The sequence below is a fragment of the Pseudomicrostroma glucosiphilum genome (genome assembly GCF_003144135.1).
Source record: "Pseudomicrostroma glucosiphilum strain MCA 4718 unplaced genomic scaffold BCV69scaffold_1, whole genome shotgun sequence".
NCBI classification, from domain to species: domain Eukaryota; kingdom Fungi; phylum Basidiomycota; class Exobasidiomycetes; order Microstromatales; family Microstromataceae; genus Microstroma; species Microstroma glucosiphilum.
In genome coordinates, this window is record NW_020289913.1 from 95,030 (window position 1) to 110,583 (window position 15,554).

The 15,554-nt window shown below is 53.6% G+C and overlaps 9 protein-coding genes across 9 annotated transcripts; 5 read left to right on the forward strand and 4 right to left on the reverse strand.

Annotated features, from left to right (window-relative positions):
* The first annotated feature begins 1,055 nt into the window (after positions 1-1,055).
* On the forward strand, positions 1,056-1,720 carry BCV69DRAFT_763 (hypothetical protein). Its single transcript, XM_025495504.1, has one exon. It carries the CDS (start codon positions 1,090-1,092, stop codon positions 1,468-1,470), a length of 381 nt encoding a protein of 126 aa, XP_025350660.1. The 5' UTR covers positions 1,056-1,089; the 3' UTR covers positions 1,471-1,720.
* BCV69DRAFT_279435 (hypothetical protein) lies at positions 1,497-2,374 on the forward strand. Its single transcript, XM_025491253.1, has one exon. The coding sequence runs from the start codon at positions 1,972-1,974 to the stop codon at positions 2,365-2,367; it is 396 nt and encodes a 131-aa protein (XP_025350661.1). The 5' UTR covers positions 1,497-1,971; the 3' UTR covers positions 2,368-2,374.
* Positions 2,375-3,075: 701 nt separating this feature from the next.
* BCV69DRAFT_769 (hypothetical protein) lies at positions 3,076-3,876 on the forward strand. Its single transcript, XM_025495515.1, has one exon. It carries the CDS (start codon positions 3,297-3,299, stop codon positions 3,702-3,704), a length of 408 nt encoding a protein of 135 aa, XP_025350662.1. The 5' UTR covers positions 3,076-3,296; the 3' UTR covers positions 3,705-3,876.
* Positions 3,877-4,564: 688 nt separating this feature from the next.
* BCV69DRAFT_275032 (hypothetical protein) lies at positions 4,565-4,888 on the forward strand (the record flags this gene model as incomplete). The annotated part of the gene is made up of 1 exon (XM_025491056.1): positions 4,565-4,888. One exon carries the CDS (start codon positions 4,565-4,567, stop codon positions 4,886-4,888), a length of 324 nt encoding a protein of 107 aa, XP_025350663.1.
* An 85-nt stretch (positions 4,889-4,973) lies between these two features.
* On the reverse strand, positions 4,974-5,696 carry BCV69DRAFT_766 (hypothetical protein). The gene has a single exon (XM_025495510.1). The coding sequence runs from the start codon at positions 5,531-5,533 to the stop codon at positions 5,060-5,062; it is 474 nt and encodes a 157-aa protein (XP_025350664.1). The 5' UTR covers positions 5,534-5,696; the 3' UTR covers positions 4,974-5,059.
* A 333-nt stretch (positions 5,697-6,029) lies between these two features.
* Positions 6,030-6,482, reverse strand: BCV69DRAFT_275033 (hypothetical protein; the record flags this gene model as incomplete). Its single annotated transcript, XM_025491057.1, has 1 exon — positions 6,030-6,482. The coding sequence occupies one exon, from the start codon at positions 6,480-6,482 to the stop codon at positions 6,030-6,032; it is 453 nt and encodes a 150-aa protein (XP_025350665.1).
* Positions 6,483-7,652: 1,170 nt separating this feature from the next.
* On the reverse strand, positions 7,653-8,834 carry BCV69DRAFT_275034 (hypothetical protein; the record flags this gene model as incomplete). The annotated part of the gene is made up of 4 exons (XM_025491058.1): positions 7,653-7,682; positions 7,726-7,826; positions 7,914-8,398; positions 8,479-8,834. The coding sequence occupies 4 exons, from the start codon at positions 8,832-8,834 to the stop codon at positions 7,653-7,655; spliced, it is 972 nt and encodes a 323-aa protein (XP_025350666.1).
* Positions 8,835-9,538: 704 nt separating this feature from the next.
* Positions 9,539-10,913, reverse strand: BCV69DRAFT_777 (hypothetical protein). The gene has a single exon (XM_025495520.1). It carries the CDS (start codon positions 10,478-10,480, stop codon positions 9,689-9,691), a length of 792 nt encoding a protein of 263 aa, XP_025350667.1. The 5' UTR covers positions 10,481-10,913; the 3' UTR covers positions 9,539-9,688.
* A 1,834-nt stretch (positions 10,914-12,747) lies between these two features.
* BCV69DRAFT_295834 (hypothetical protein) lies at positions 12,748-13,897 on the forward strand (the record flags this gene model as incomplete). Its single annotated transcript, XM_025493941.1, has 4 exons — positions 12,748-12,812; positions 12,927-13,345; positions 13,432-13,526; positions 13,655-13,897. The coding sequence occupies 4 exons, from the start codon at positions 12,748-12,750 to the stop codon at positions 13,895-13,897; spliced, it is 822 nt and encodes a 273-aa protein (XP_025350668.1).
* Positions 13,898-15,554: the final 1,657 nt, after the last annotated feature.

A 15,554-nucleotide genomic window follows, 5' to 3' on the forward strand; every position in this document is an offset into this window, starting at 1 on the left:
GTAGCAAGCACACCCAGTTCCGGATCCTAAAAAAGAGAGATAGGAAGAGCCACGGGAGGGTAGGGTTGAGCTGCGATAGCGACAAGAATCTCTTCCTCCACATTGGTCGTATCTTTAGCAGCCGACATCAGGTCGCTTGGCGTGAGGGGGTTATACTTTAAATGTTGCGACGGTCAGGAAGATGTGGTTGTTATTCTAACAGGTGAAGAACGTTGTCCAGGGGTAAAAGCTCAATAAAGCATCCGTGAGGATTTCTTCCTGCCGACCAGACTGGCAGCCAAAACACATAATCGTGCAGCTCGATGTCTCAGATGCCGTTACCCAGAGGAATGTTTCGCACAACGTAGCATGCGGCGCCATTGCGCATACCTATCAGAGATGGTCGAAATGATGGAAGTGAGACCCCTTCCGAAAAAGACCAAGGGGTCTTACCTCTGTGGTCTCTTTCTTCAGGGTGCCGACGGATGCTCTGGTTTTGTCTTGCCTGGGTACAGTACTCTCCCAATGCTTTGGTGCGTAGCGTTCGTTCCTCGCTTCAACGATAATGGCACCCTAATCGTCAGGCTTCTGGAGGCTCTCAGAGGGTGGCACTGCGTATCGAGCGGGGGGTCATGTTCTCTGCCAAGCGTTTGTTCTCCTTCTCGCTGTTTCAGCGCAATGCTTGGTTGTTCAATGCAGGAGCGACTGCCTCTGTTGCTTTGCGTCGTTGCCTGAACGCTTTGCATTGCTCCAGAGCACAGCTCCGGCCGCTAATTTCGTTGCTCACAGTAGACTGCCTGTCAGAAACTGGCGAGAAAGTGCGTCACCAGTAGAGTGCATCTTGAATGGCAGTATTTGCTGATGTTATTGTCGAGACCCACAACTGCCGGCTGGAGTCAAGAACCGAGCGGTGCCCCTGCCGTCACAGCTTGCTTTGACTCTGTATCACTTTGACCTTTGGGGTCTGGCATGTATCGGGCTATCGAGACGGCCTTGCATTAGCCTCGACTCTGCTTCGTGTAGGGCGCTTCACGAGCAGACGCCACCTTTGCAGCATTCGTTTGTACGCTGCCTCACCCTCGTGTTCACGATTCCCCAGTGAGATCTGGAATGAGGCTACTCGACCTCCTTCTCCTCGCATCCCTCTGGGCTGTCTTCCTGCAGGCAGGAACGGCCCACCGAAACCTTCCCCTCCACAGCGATGACAGTCACATCTCACTACGCATGAACAATGAAGCAGACGACTCCAGACGGATCTTTCACCTGAGTGTCGGTACACCTGCTTCACCCCGAGGCGATCGAGCAACGCGAGACTGGCACAAGTCCCGCCAGAAGCTGCATCGTATGAATACATTCTCGTACAAGACCGCTGTCGTCGATGGTGTCAAGAAGATGGTACGTTGCATAGGCAAATGCTTGACAGCCACTATTCTCGAAAATGAGAGAGTGCTAAACCCTGATGGATACGAGCCTCTAGTGGGACATTTCTGAGAGTCGATCTTGAGCAGTAGCTGGCCATTCGCATCCGGAGCACATCGCAAATGTGCAAGCAACGTCGGGGCTCGATGGTCTGATAGCAATGTTGCTCTCTACAACGGGGTTCGTTGCTAAAATACCTTCCTGCTGGTAGCAACGGCACATATGTCTGACATTTGCCGACACTGAACGATGCCATGTTCGTTTGCGAATGTCACTAGACTCCGTGTCCCGAAAGTCCGAATGAGAAGGGTGCTTACATTGCGCTAGTCGTCTTTGACTACTGAGGACGTCTTGATGAGCGAGAAGAAATTAGCACATGCATTTTGCTCTAGTAGGAGGCACTCATGCCTGGACTCAAAAGGTTCAAATAGGCGTCCTGTTCCTCGCTCTGTTCTCCTTTCACCTACAATCTCAACCGCTTGTATCGCAGTACTGAAGCTGGCCTTCCTACCCGCATTCTCCCTACGCTCTGAATAAGTGCTATCAACAAGTATTCACTGCTATTCATTCATCATGCGTACCTCTTCTCTACTCTTTGCACTCCTGGCGCTTTCCGCAGGGACACTGGCTCTTCCTTCCAACACACCATCGCCGTCTGGCTCGCCATCTGGTAGCCCAGCCCCTTCTCCTCGTCCTCACCAAAGTCCAGTGAGATTCAGCACTAACATGTTTCCACCCGAGGCACTGCAACGCCTCGGCGACGGCGTTCGCATCGACTATCAGCTCCCGGGCACCAGGGCCTCGTCGCCCCCCGTCCTGCCACTGCGCCTTACGCATGGTCAGAGGATGGCGAATGCGGCGTATATAGAGGAAGAGAGGCGCGAGAGGAGGAAAAAGAAGGGCAATTGGCTTGGCAAGCTCTTCGCATGTGGCAAGCCAAAGAAGGGGGATCGATGTCGCAGCCCATAGAGAATCGGGCAAAGACGAAGTGACAGGAGCTAAAGGCGAAGAGCGGGGCAGCGAAAGAAGGCTTGATCCGAGCGGAGCTTCGATTGCTTGCATGACTTCCGCTCCCGTTCTGTGCTTCCCTCACCACCACGATATTCGCTACAATCCATCCTAGAATCGCCTTGTACCTCGACCAGAGCCCCTCTCTCTCCCCCTCTTCCCTCATTGCCCCGAATTCAACACGATGGCGTCGTCTGCAAAGCTGTTTGCACTCGCAAGTGAGGTCTACTCAGCAACAGCAAAGGGGCGCAGTGACCATGTTGCATGCCTCTCTCGAGAGACAACCTTACCGCTCCACTGTAGCAGCTCAATTGCCTCGAGCGCCGCTGCTCTTCTCTGTCTGTATGGCACAGCTGAATTTCGGCATCTTGGGGCATCCTGTGGGACTTCATGCAAGCCCGCGCAGCCATATCCTCAGCCCGACGAGCATGGCGGGCGGGTGAGCTAGCTCCGGACCTCTACTGATGGCCGATGACCCTGCTGGCATATCCCTCCTCAATTGACTGCATTGCAATGTCAACTCGGCTCTGGATGATTTGATCTTACCACTGGTAGTCAAGATACCCTTGCTACGTCGCAAAGAGATCCCCAACGCCGAATTGCCCTTTAGCCTTTGCATCTTTGCTCATTTCGATTACCGAGTGATGCTGGACAGCAATCGACCTCACACCCAGCCTACGCTGCCCGCTGAGTCCGCTTGTTGTCGACTCATTAGCACCGTCAGCTCCCTTGACACTGATCTTCCTAGTCTACAACATCAATTTCGCCTCGCTTTACTCGGTCCTAGCTGCAACTGGTCTGCAGCAACCTCGCTCGCTCTGGACATTGCAATTCCGTGTTGAATAACCGCCGGTGCCGCCAGGAGCCTCACCTGCGACATCACACACGACATGCGCTTGTTACTCCCTACCACTCTGCTCATGGCTTCCCTGCTAGTCGCTTCAGCTCGAGCCAGCTCTGCCCCAGGCTCACCCATCCGCTTCGAGGACCTCGGCTATCCGTATACTGGAGCACAGATTCCCGCGGGGGCGATATCCAAGGGACCAGATGGTGAGGTCAATGTCAAATTCCCTCGACAGCCTGGGACTACTTCTAGCAATACGGCCTGGATGCCCGGATGGCTGGCGAAAGCGAGGCGGGAGGAGCGCACGAAAGCACTGCAATCTGAGATGGCCATTGAAGAGGGTCCCTCACCATCTTCCGCTCGAAAGAAGAAAGGGTTTATGGGCAGAGCCAAGGATGGACTGAAGAACACATTTCGAAGAAAGGGAAAGGGAAAGCACTCCACAAGGTCCTAGGGTGCAGGGTGCAGAGAGGGACGAAGGACCTCATGCATGGCCAAAGATGTCGGCCCAGCCAGAGGCTCTCGTCCCAGTCCATTTGGGAGGTTCGCATAGTCCGAAGACCTTAGCTTCGGCGCGCATATCTCCTCTTTAGCAACAATGCAGACCTTTGCTTTGTGATACATTGGAATCGAGGCGTTGTGAATCAGCTCATTGCGCAATAGGAACGACTTCTCCGGTGGCTGACGCTACTCTGACCATCACTGCTGCTCATTCCATCGACTTGCAAAAGAGAAATTGTCTGCTGCAAAGTAAAGCTTGCTAGGCCATGCTTGCTGTCTGTGGCGTTGCCATAAGAGATGCTAAATCAAGCCGGAAGCGGTAACAAAACGATCATTGCCGTGAGCAGTTTCGTCGCTGCAAGCCGCATCGCAAAGCTTTTTGCCATGCCTGCTAACGTTTCATATTGGTCCAACCACACCGGCAATATCGAACACATCGGCAATCCTTACCATACATGGCAATGTCTTCGCATGGGCGATGGATGCTTCCAAGACATGGTGCGGTCGCAACGAAGTCATGACCGACTTGAGCCTACCTAGCTAGCAGACGAGGTGCCATCGCAAAAGCAACCACGTTCTCCACCTATAGCGCAACTGCAGGTTCGCAAGGTTGCGAGAAGACACGCCCAGCTCTCGCAAACGTCGCACTATATGAGACTGTAGGAACGGCTACTGGCTGCCCGAGACCTGGTACACGAGGCGACATCTCTATTCTGCTCGACTTTTCTTGGACTGGTTCCAGGACACTTCTGCAAGTCCACTTTGCCCGCCAAATTCGCATCATCTTACCTCGCCAGCTCAAAATCTTTCATCATGAAGCTTCTCTTTCTTGCCCTTCCTGGCTCTCTCTTGTTGTCCGCTCTTCTAGCAGCTAGCCAACCTTTGCCACAGCACATGCATACGGGTTCCCCACCCTCTTTGGCTCTTGTAGAGCGATCAGGCCTCGGCAATTGGGAACCGACAGATGGGATCACGCGCGTCTTCGGCGCTGGTCGCTCTGAAAACTCTCCAGAGTCGTCCGGATGGGTCAAGAAAACTAAGAAGGCGCCGGTCAAGGTGGTCAAGGGGATCTACAAGGGGCTCAAAAAGGCTGGCACGGCAATCAAAAAAGTGGTCTCCAAGTCGTCGGGATCTTAGACACTGGGGGATTTTTATGCCTAGCAGTCGGCGCCTCGTCGGCTCACATCTCAGTCAGAACTGATCAGTACTACTAGCGAAGAAGGTTTTGTGCTCCTGATCCAGACAGCTCTGAAATCGCTCCGAGTCGAATTCAGCACGTCTCTCCACGGCTGCGTCTGTCTCTGTCTGTCAATTCAACTCCTCACTGCGGCTGATTTCATGATCAGATTGAGCACACTTGAGGGTCAACATAGCTTTGAGTTTCTGTTTGACGCTGCAAGCTATGGAATGCACCACGCCTTTGCGCCTCGGACGTAGAGGCGAGTACGGTGTGGTCGGCCGAGTAGAAGGCGCCGAAGGCCGATTTGTAGAGGGTGGGGGGAAGTCTCCAATCACAGCATCCAATCGTGACAAGGCGGCCTGAAGTTCTGCTCTGGTTCGAGGGCGAAGCCGAAGGCCGCTGCGGGCGACTCTAGGCGTGGCCGTTGCAGAGCCCGCGGAAGACGTTATTGTAGCAGCCGATAGTGAAGTTCCCCCTGAAGGTCCTAACATTCGACGGTCAAGTCCGCTCTTGACTGGGACGGCGTTACCGTAGCACTCGGCGGTGATAAGGGAGAGAGTCGCTAGCGCCAGCGCTAGAGCGGCGTACCATCTTCGACTCATGGCGAGCGGCAGATCAATCGGTGTAATATCGATGGACTCTGACAAGCGCGGCCAAAGATGAACGACAACGGCGGCTGCAGTCCTAGGTTCACCCGAACTTAATAAGCCGCATCATATCAAGAGGCAGCAAAGGGCATCGTGAGAGGCAGCGACGCTCGTCAGCAAGCTCACGGCGTACCTCCGATCGGAAAGTAAACGACCATTTTGCTCCTGTACCATGCAACGGCCCTGACCGGCTAGGACAGGCCGACATTAAAGCATTGGCATAGATTTGCTGGGCACTGCAGTGCTCCTCGGCACTCAAATCTCCGAGGTACTGTCGTGTAATGACCTCGGAGTTGTCTAGAGGCACAAAGGTTCGCGTACGTCTTTGCGGGGTCACCCTGGAGGAACAAGAAGGAGGGCTAGCCATGCGGATACGAACGTCATGTAGGGTTGGCATTGCTCACAATCAGATTTTGGCGGCGAGTCCTCACACCAATTACACCGCAAGACTTCAGACGACTACACGTTCTGGTTCTGAATCAGAGCTCTCCGCCAAGGGCTTGATACACATGCCCATACAAGCCTTACCCTTGCCTTTGCTCATCGTCTTCTTCAGCTGGTTCTTCTTCTTGTTCTTCTTTGCTTGCTTGTTCATGTAATCCCTCGTAGCTTTGTCTCCCTTGTATTCGGAGGTGACGCCCCAACCTCGGTTGCTGCTTTTCATAGCGTTGCTTGTTGAAGACGCTTCGAGTGCCTTTTGGTACTGACTTCGCATGATATCATTCGTCACCTGCCTGAGCTTCTCTTTGGGGCCTGGAACAGTAAAGTACGGGTGCATGACCAGGCGAGGACGAAGTCGGCGAGTGCCGTCGAGCGGGTCTGCCAGAGCTGTGGAAATGACTGGCAGGCTCATGAGGAAGGTGGCGAGCAGTGCGATCTCGAGGCAGGACCAAGTGTACCTCATTTTCGCTAAAGAGCTGAGAATCGATTGTGGCGGCCAAAGATTGCCGAGGTAGTCGTCAACGAGGTCGTGCAGATGCGGGTAGCGAGATTGAAGGCCAGCTTCGAGCTAAAGAGAAGAGTTCGATGATAGCCAACGGAGGCACCTGAGGTCCTTGTGACCGTCTTATAGGTAAAGTGAATTGGGTTTGCTTCTCCAGCAATCCGCAGAGGAGAGTGCGGTTCACATGGCAATTGTAAACGATCGCAACCATAGCAACAGTTTGTGAAGTGGTGCGCAATATCGTGTGACCCTTGGAAGTAGACGTCGAGGCAAAGCAGCACACCCCGCAAACCCCGCTCTCACCATTGGGGTAGCCGTGTTTGTGCTCTTCCAGCGACATACCGTCAAAAGGCAATCATTATTCCAGGTATATGTACTCCCAAGACTGTTGTCCTCGTTTTCACGTACCGCACCTAAAGCATTCCTTGCCCACTTTGCTGCCTGGGCTGTCTGCATCGCTATGAGGACTGCATGTACTTCGCTCTCCAAGAGTGCCGTTGCTCCCCTTCTGTCCTCCGTACACGTAAAGCTCCAAAACATGCCCTCCGGGTTGCGACGTATGCTACTGTCCACACGCAGCCACTCGTATCCTCTTCCGCTGCACTCTCCTGCGGGAGTTTTGCTGTCCGGACTCGCTCAGAACTGCTAGCCGGTGGACGCATAGAATATTCCTTGAATCTTATCTATGAAAGCATGAGGCATGGGACCCGCCAAATATCCATACAGTGAGGCTTTGTCCGCAAGCATACAGGAGCAGTCACCCGCATTGCACAGCGTGCACCACAGCAAATCCTTCCGTACCCTTGGGTCACCAAGTTGGCAGCCTGTTGTTGGCAGCCCGTTCCGTTCTCCGTCGCACCGCTTCTTCTTCTTGCGCTTGCCACCGCGCCCTTTGTTCTCGCTCTCTCTGCATCATCTCTTGTCTCCTTGCATGTCCTTCGTTTGGTGCTCCCAAATCAAGCTCTTGCGCATAAGGCTGACTCAGAAGTTCAACCTCTCGCTCCAATCTAGCAAGATTGCAGTACGGGCCTCCATAAAACCGGGATAAGTATCGCCTGCCCTGAGATGCTGTCCAAAGCCCATGGGCCAGCTCCTTCGTAAGATTGGTCTCAAAGGAAGTGAGTCGCCCGGTCAGCTGCGGAACTTTACACCTGAGAGCGCCTGTTGGTTGGGATCGAATGCATTATGTTCTGTCAAGACTCACCTCCAGAAGCGTCTCGAGCAAGATCGGAAAGCAAGTTGCCGGCTCGTCTGGTGTGGGCATGACCCCGAACCATTCCTTTGGCAAGGCTGCCAGTGGTCCCCCTAGAAGACAGGTGAAGTCAGGTCGGACTTCGACATGAAAAGAGGGATATCGCCATGGCTGCGAAAATCTGCGTCTTTCTTACTCACGCATCTCTCTGATCCGCTCCGGGTCCCGAAGCGAAATGTCCTCGGCAGGCTGACCCACTCTCCAGACCTTCCTGCAAGAATCTTGTGCACCTTGCGTTATGAAAAGGATGGAGGCATGCCTCACCCATGGCTCTATATCATCTGTGTCCGGCGGAAGCTCTTCCTTGAGAGCAGCCTCGTCGCCTTCCCGATTCTTCCACCAGACCTTGAAAACAATCGCATTTCTGCCACTGCCGTTCCAGAGAGCTAGCTCTCGTTCTAAGTCTTCTACAGTTTCTGTGCTCCATGCGACCTCGAGGACAGTGTTGACTTTGACTCGTTTTTCGTCGTAGTCTTTAATCATTCGTGGCCAACAACTGTCCGGTCTCTTCAGTATTGGTATTTGTGATGCTGCAGAGGGCATTTGTACCAGCATCGATTCTGGTCTCAGGTCTTTGACCTCGATGCATGCTGAGGTGGACCATATGCCTCCAGCTGGATATTCTCTGTATGGATTGAGGTGACATCGAGTGTGAGCGCATAATTGTGATATGCAGCCTGGCCAAGCACAACAGGAGGAACTCACAGTCTGAGCTCGGTGTCGATGAGCCAGTCCATACAACAGATCAGAACGCTGTGCGTATCCGTTGGATCGCCCCACCACTCGATGAGGCCTAGATCGTCCGAACTGGTCACAGATAGGTGTTGGAGTGACTGTGAAGGTATTCCAAAAGACAATTCATCAAAGTCATTGAACTCCTCGTTGAGTTTCTGAAAGAAGCGCAGAGGCCACACTCCAAGGGACAGCACTCCGGCTCCTTTTGCGCAACCCCAGATGTCGCCGAGCAACTGCTCGAACATCTTGTACTGCAGTACTAGAGGAGCCGATGATGGCGCAATTGCGACCACGACAGTCTCGTCCTCTTTTGCTGCGTCGGCCATGGTGGTACTGACGAATTTGTTCTTGACCTGTGCCGATGTCGTGACCTTCTTCAGGGTGAAGCTTATATAATTGGCTTTTGTATCTGTGACCACAGTGCCTCGACAGCTGGGAGCTCACAAAGCTTCCTCCGCTGACTCGTCCTCTGCCTCCCGCCCGAGACGTGAGACACAGAGGCGTCAGCGTGCAGCCCAGTCTCAGGGGCTGCCTTCGAGTCTAGACATTTTCCGCACGCGCTAGAAGCGCTGGCGCAAAGCTGGACACCCTTCTCCTGTGGGAGCTGAGACAGCGTTCTTGATCCTTCTCCACATCGCCACGCATACAGTACTGTCTACTCTGCGATTGCGTGTGAGGTTCAGCCGTCTTGATGGTAGGGTCCGGTGGGGGAGATGCTCTTTTCACATCAGTCGAGTCTGATTTGGCATCCTCATCGGAGCACGTCACTCTGATAAGACAGTCTTGCTGCTCTTCTCTCGGTCCTTATGGTGCATGCCTCATACCGCATCTCGAACAGTGACAAATGTGGATCGCACTGGACCCGATTCAGTGTCTAGACGAGACTTGGGTGCTGTATCAGTACAGGCTGAAGACTGGGAGACTAGGAGCGATCAGCAACGAAAATGCAGACCATAGGTGAGAGGTGCTGATGCAACGTGTGCCACCAAATTGCAACCAATGATACCGGCAGCTGTCTGTCGGTCCGTTCCATGCAGATCTTTAGCAGCTCATATCCAGCCTCGCGAGTGTCCCCTCATTGTCCTTTCCGCTACTGTTTTTGGACTATCAAACAACATTCCATTTGTCCTGACTCGAGAGCCCACTGCTGTCCGCGACTCCTAGCAGCGGCCCCACTTGCTCAACGACGGGAGGGCAGAGTAAGTCTGTACTTTGTCGACTCGCTGCACGTATTGAGCGGCAAGGCTCTTCGTCTGTGCAAGTCCTGAATGCCTACCCTTCTAAGTAACGGTAGGATGCTCAATGCCCAAATCGGAATCATGCAGTACGTACCCATCTCCACTCTTTGATCGGAGACCCGCAAGCGAACGATTTCTGGCGGTTGACCGAGTCTCTGTGGTCTTCTGAATGAATCTTGAGCGCCTTGAATATTGAATAGATTCAAGGCATCCTTGAGCCACTGGGCTATGTTTTCCCCCCTACCAAGGAGCTGTTCGCTGAGGGCGGCCTTTCTGCCTTCCCGACCTTTCCACCAAGTCTGGAAGACGATTTCATTTCTTTGACTGCTAGTCCAAGGCGCTGAGGCTCGTTCCAGATCCTGTAGACTCCCCAGAGCCCAGGCGACTTCGAGCACGGTCATCACATTGGCGCCTTTGACGGTCTTTGACTTGTGGAGCCCAACCCACGTTGGCTTCTTGAGGAAGAAGCGGCTTGAAGACGCGGAGGGCAACTGCGCCAGAGCTGACTGATGTTGAAGTCTATCGATCTTGATGCGCGTCGTAGCCGCCCGGCCATGCACTAGGTCATGACGGACCTCTCTGAACACGTCAAGGTAATCTATCAGGCGAGGCAGTTCAGGAAGCGCAGTCGTGCCCAGCACAAGTGATGGTTCACTCACCGTCTCAAGCGGGAGTTGATGAGCCACCAGGTGTATTTGGCAAGGGTGTGATGGGTCCTGGAAGCCTTGCTTCATTGTTCGATCATAAACAACCCATGGACCCCAGACGAGGGCAGCTGCTTCAGTGACCACGACGGTACACCGTAGGTGAGTCCCATGTCGCCATACTTGTCAGCCTTGCGAAGGAATCGGAGAGGCCAGACTCCAAGACAAAGTACTCCATTCACCTCTCGATCGACGCATTCGTTTGCGTCTTCGTGTTTCTGATGGAACGTATCGTATCGAAGAATCAAAGGAGTCGATGCTGCCGCTGCGAAAGGGATAAGAACTTCGTCGTCTTCTTTCGTGTCGGTCATGCTTGCCTTGACGAAGGTGGGAACAGAAGACGATTGTGGATTTGCAATGTCGCATAACTTCCCTCTTGATGATGTGCGCTTGATTCTCCTCCATTCAGCCTCTCCATGGTAATCGGTCAGAAAGATTCTGCTCGTGAGAGTGAAGACCTCATCTTGCACCTCGGTCTCAGACATTTCAACCCGAGGGCGAGACTACTGTAGTCAGTTTCAGCCTTCCCGTCCGGCGTGCCGTGTGATCCGCGCCCTGACGTCAACGCAAAGCCGCACGAACGGCCCGTCTACTGCGCATATGCAGCACTGACCATCTTTTGGGCGTAGCAAGGTGACTGAGAGTTCTACCTCTCGAAATTGAGCTGAGTCTTCATGTTGAATCCCTCAAGCTACATATCCACCAATCGACTACGACGGACTTGTAAGAGGCGAGGATCCCCTTCACATGCCTTCCCTGATCTGGAGCAAGCATGCTTCGTACCTACTCTGTGAGAGTCCGATTAAGCTCGCCCACTGTAGATGACACTGTAGCGTGCTCTCTGCAGTTTACGTCTTTGATCAGGTATCGGCGAATTACCAAGCCTGTGTTGGGATCGCACACTTGTACTAGTGACAGAGTGTGATGCAGAGGCCAAAGCTGCAATTTTCGGCGTCCAGCAGTCTGGCAGGTCGATATTTTGTTGTGCAGGTTGCTCAATTAGACGAAGGCTGACGCTCTGTACGCGTTCCCGGTGTGATGAATCGTCCGAGGCGTTTAGATTGTACCCTTTGGCGAGTTGCTGAAACATTTGGTAAAAGCGAGACCGTGGGCGCTTGTGGTAGACTGAGAGTAGATATGCGCTCTCACAAGTCGGCTTTCTTGATAGCCTTGGATCTCGCAGAGGATTCGCAAACGCTCTTGCGTCGCATCTGGCCCGACGCACCGGACGATTGAGTCGGTGAGGTAGTCTGCGAGACCTATGAGAGGCGCCTGTCGTATTTCCAGCGAGGCAAGAGGGTTGGGCTGACTCTCTTCGCTCGTTCGTGTCCGGTCGATGCTTGGCAGGAACATGACGATGACCGATCTCAACACAGACCTGGAAATGGGTAGGAGAGCACAAAGTCGTGTCGAGATTAGGGCTCTTGATTGGTCTGCAGAGTCACGGCAGGATATCTTGAAGATGGGGACGAGGGAGTCTGTCGAGCATCGCAGCCCGGCAGAAGTGTTGCCAGGTCAGAGTCGAGCGCCAGGGTCTGTCGAGATGTTGGACCGGTGTGCTGGTCTTCTGCATCCCTGCAGATGGCTGCTGGCATCGTGTGTTGCTCGTACAAAGGAGATGTGTGAACGTCGATCAGATCCTCAAGGGCCGAACGTGGTTCGGTGATTGTGCCTCAGTAGGAATCTGCACTCCGCGAGACTCTTGTTTGCAAGGAATTGTCTCCCTAGCGTCGAGGAACTCCACTGCGATGCAGACACAGCCATAAGTCCAAAGGAGATACTTTAGAATTGTCGTCGTCGTGTCTGCGATGAGACCTAACGAAAGAGCTATGCCCTGTGTGATGGAACGTCAAGGGTAGAAACATCGCGGAAGGGGAACGCAAAGGGTGGCCAGTGAGAAGGCCGAGGCGCTGAATCTCACATTGCAGCAGGAGCTCTCGACAAGGCCATCATTTATGCTGCATGCTCGCCAAGTATGCTTCTCGAGGTTTGCCGTCGGGTGTGTACAGCGCAAGCGATGAGCGATGATATGCTTCGAGTCGGACAAGGTGACTCGAGAGCAGAAAGCAACCGGCAGACAAGGTGAAGCCTGTTCGCGTTGCTCCCGGGAACGGGCGGCATCTGCTCCCAAGGCGGGCCGTCATTGGACCAATTAGGTACAACGGCGGCATGGACAACAAGGGACCAATGAGAGCACCGACACAAAGCTGCAGTACAAGAGATAGCACGCTGTCATCCTCTCTTGACACCTTTTGCACCTCTGACCTCCAAACAGATCATTCAAGAGACACTACACGATGACTGTACATGAAGACCTGATCGGACTCTTCAACACAACAGTAATCCAGGCCCTGGGTCAAAGGTAAGTCTAGATCATGCTGCCATTGGCGGGTGACAAAGGGTGAAAGTCCGACGAGTGGGTTATTGAACAGATACATTGACAACGTCCATCCTTGGCTTCACTACTGTACTTCAGCTCAGCAGGAATCAACGCTCACTGTGCAAGTAGCATTGAGGTAATGTATACCTCACAAAAGACAAAGAAGAAGGAGCCCGATGCATCCTGGAAATTGGTCGAAGGAAGGGGAACCGTCACAGTCTTGGAGATGGTGTGGGGCCACGAAGGAAGGAGAGAAGTGGCACAAGAGTTGACGGCCTACCGAGGCAAGGACGTCAACGTCGTTGTGATGAAGATCCTGTGGAGGGGAAAGTGCGGGGAGGCTGCAGTGGCTACCCTGCATCGCCAGGAAGGAGAATTTGAGCGCTGGGCAGAAAACGCCAGTGTCTCGGCACTCCTGCAGCCAGCCCGCAGCAAGAAGTGGGAAGTGACCAGCTATGGTCCTATCTCCGACTGGCTGCCATTGGACCCAACAGGTAAGGAGATTGAGCAAAGTGGTCAGTACAGCAGCGTCTCACCCCTCCCTGTCTTGGGCTCTGCCCTATCATGCCGATGATGCTGACATTTCACATTCCGAACACAGAGGGCCAGGTAGTCGCATTGCCGACCAATTGGTTTGTCCGACCACAGGCTGGAGATCCAGAAAAATTTCCTCTCTTTCTGGAGAATTTCGCAATGGTGAGTTCAGAGGTCCCTATCGCATTTGAAGCTCAAGACAAGATGGCGACAGCATTTGCAGCGCTCCGAGACTGACTGTTCTGTTGTCTATCTTCACTATCTATGGCACGCTGCCCTGTCCATATCAGAGGATCGCAAGGTGTTTACAATTCGGGCAGGGAGACCCGCGTGCAGAGGAGGAAGTCGCCCTCGAACATCAAAGGCAGAACATTGAGCGCTCGAGAAGGCAACTAGCTTTCCTCCAAGATCAAGAGCAACTCGCAAGGCTGGGTTTGACGCCGTTGCCTGAAGGCACCAACATATGGCAGGTGCTGATGTCTCGTGGCCGCATCCATCTCGCAGAAGCAGGGGAAGAGGTAGCGCAAGAATGATGCTGCTGTGAAGTGCGACTGTGTGAAGGCGGGAGGCGGCGCAGCATGTTGCAATTCTTTGTGCCAACTTTCAGATTGAGAACTTGAAAGTGACAGCGACAGCGACAGCGACAGTGATGCGCGATGTGAGAGGCGAACAGGTGCACTGTACAGTCGCCAGTCGGCTGATGTTGCTACCTCATCACCCCATCTCACCTTCCTACCTCTTTTTACCTCGAGAGTGTGGCCGCTCGCAGCAGATCCACGCCATCGATGGTGAAGCGAATAGACGAGCTTCGCGAAAATTGGTGCTTCCAGGGCTCTTTGAACGCAATGAGGGGCAGAGAGAGGTAATTCTCTCGAGCTCAGCTTGGCAAACTTTGCGAAGCATATTCACTCGGCGGTGATGAGCGGCGCAAGCGAGAACTTTGTCGAGGTATCCGATCAGTATCTGTGACCATAGACTTAATGACTGTTGATGCCCGTGATTTGCGAATGCCTTTGCTAGCCCTTTTTGCGTGCTTACATGCCGATGGCTGCGCCTTTGTGTTCAGCGTACGCGGTATAGGATTTCCAGTTACTGCAGGCCAGATAACATGGCAAGATGAGGGTAGGACATGAGCGGATACCAGGTTAAGGAGCACGCTTTTACCCCTAGCAGCCGGCCGCGTCCGCTTCCTGGGCGGGCGCCGTCGGGTGAGATCGCTTCAGGCACAGACGGCAACAAATGAACACTTGACCACCTCCTCACAGCTCCTCGCAGAGACCCATCCTCCTTTACCATCACAAACCTTCAGACGCTCACGCTCGCCGACTACGCCAGTACATTGTACGTATGCTCCAATACGAGGGTCTGATTGCCACCTCTGAAAGCTTCAACGCGCGGAGTCTTGAAGAGTCAGTACACGGAGCGGTTCGCGGGCGGCCGCGGATAAAGCCGGGGGGAAGGGTCGTGTTCGAACTCACTGACATCCTCTGATCTTCTTCCCACAATACCCCAACGACGGATTACAGCGTCGAAGTACGTATGAACTCACTCTGTGAGAGCAGCTTGAACATCGGCAATGACCGGCAACACGCGCCCAATGCTTTCTGGACTCTGCATGAGGAAACAGATAGCGTCACTGCCCTGGAGATGTTCTCGATGCAACCGACCCAGCGACTGTTGGTCCGGAATGGACGAATGTTATCAAGCAGGCATTAGTGGCGATCGAACGCGAGCGTCTTCAGTTTCGGCCGAGACTCCAAAAAAGACTTTTGCGAGGTGACCAGCTTTGGAACGAGGTCGCTGGGTCTCCAACGGGTCAGAAGATAGTAAGAGTACCCTGGGGTGAGAACAGCATACTCCCGACATGGGTAGACCGTCTCCCCATTGGACCTTTATTGACCTCAGTATGTCTTCACCCTGTCATGAAGGACTCGGCCGTGGCATTCTTCACAAATTGGCTTGGCGTGAGGCTTCCTCACGAAGCACTCAGGTCCCCGGTCTTTCTGGAGGCAACTGGTGAGGTGAGTCGATGGAATCTGCTGCAGGTACGTGATTCGCTTCGTAGACGGTCTCATCCGGTCTTACCGTGCACGCCAACTGAGTTACTGGAGCGCATGGCATTTCCTTGCCTCGAGATCCTTCCCAAAGATTTGCAGAAGGGATCTGCAGCGGCTACTTACCGAGCAGCCT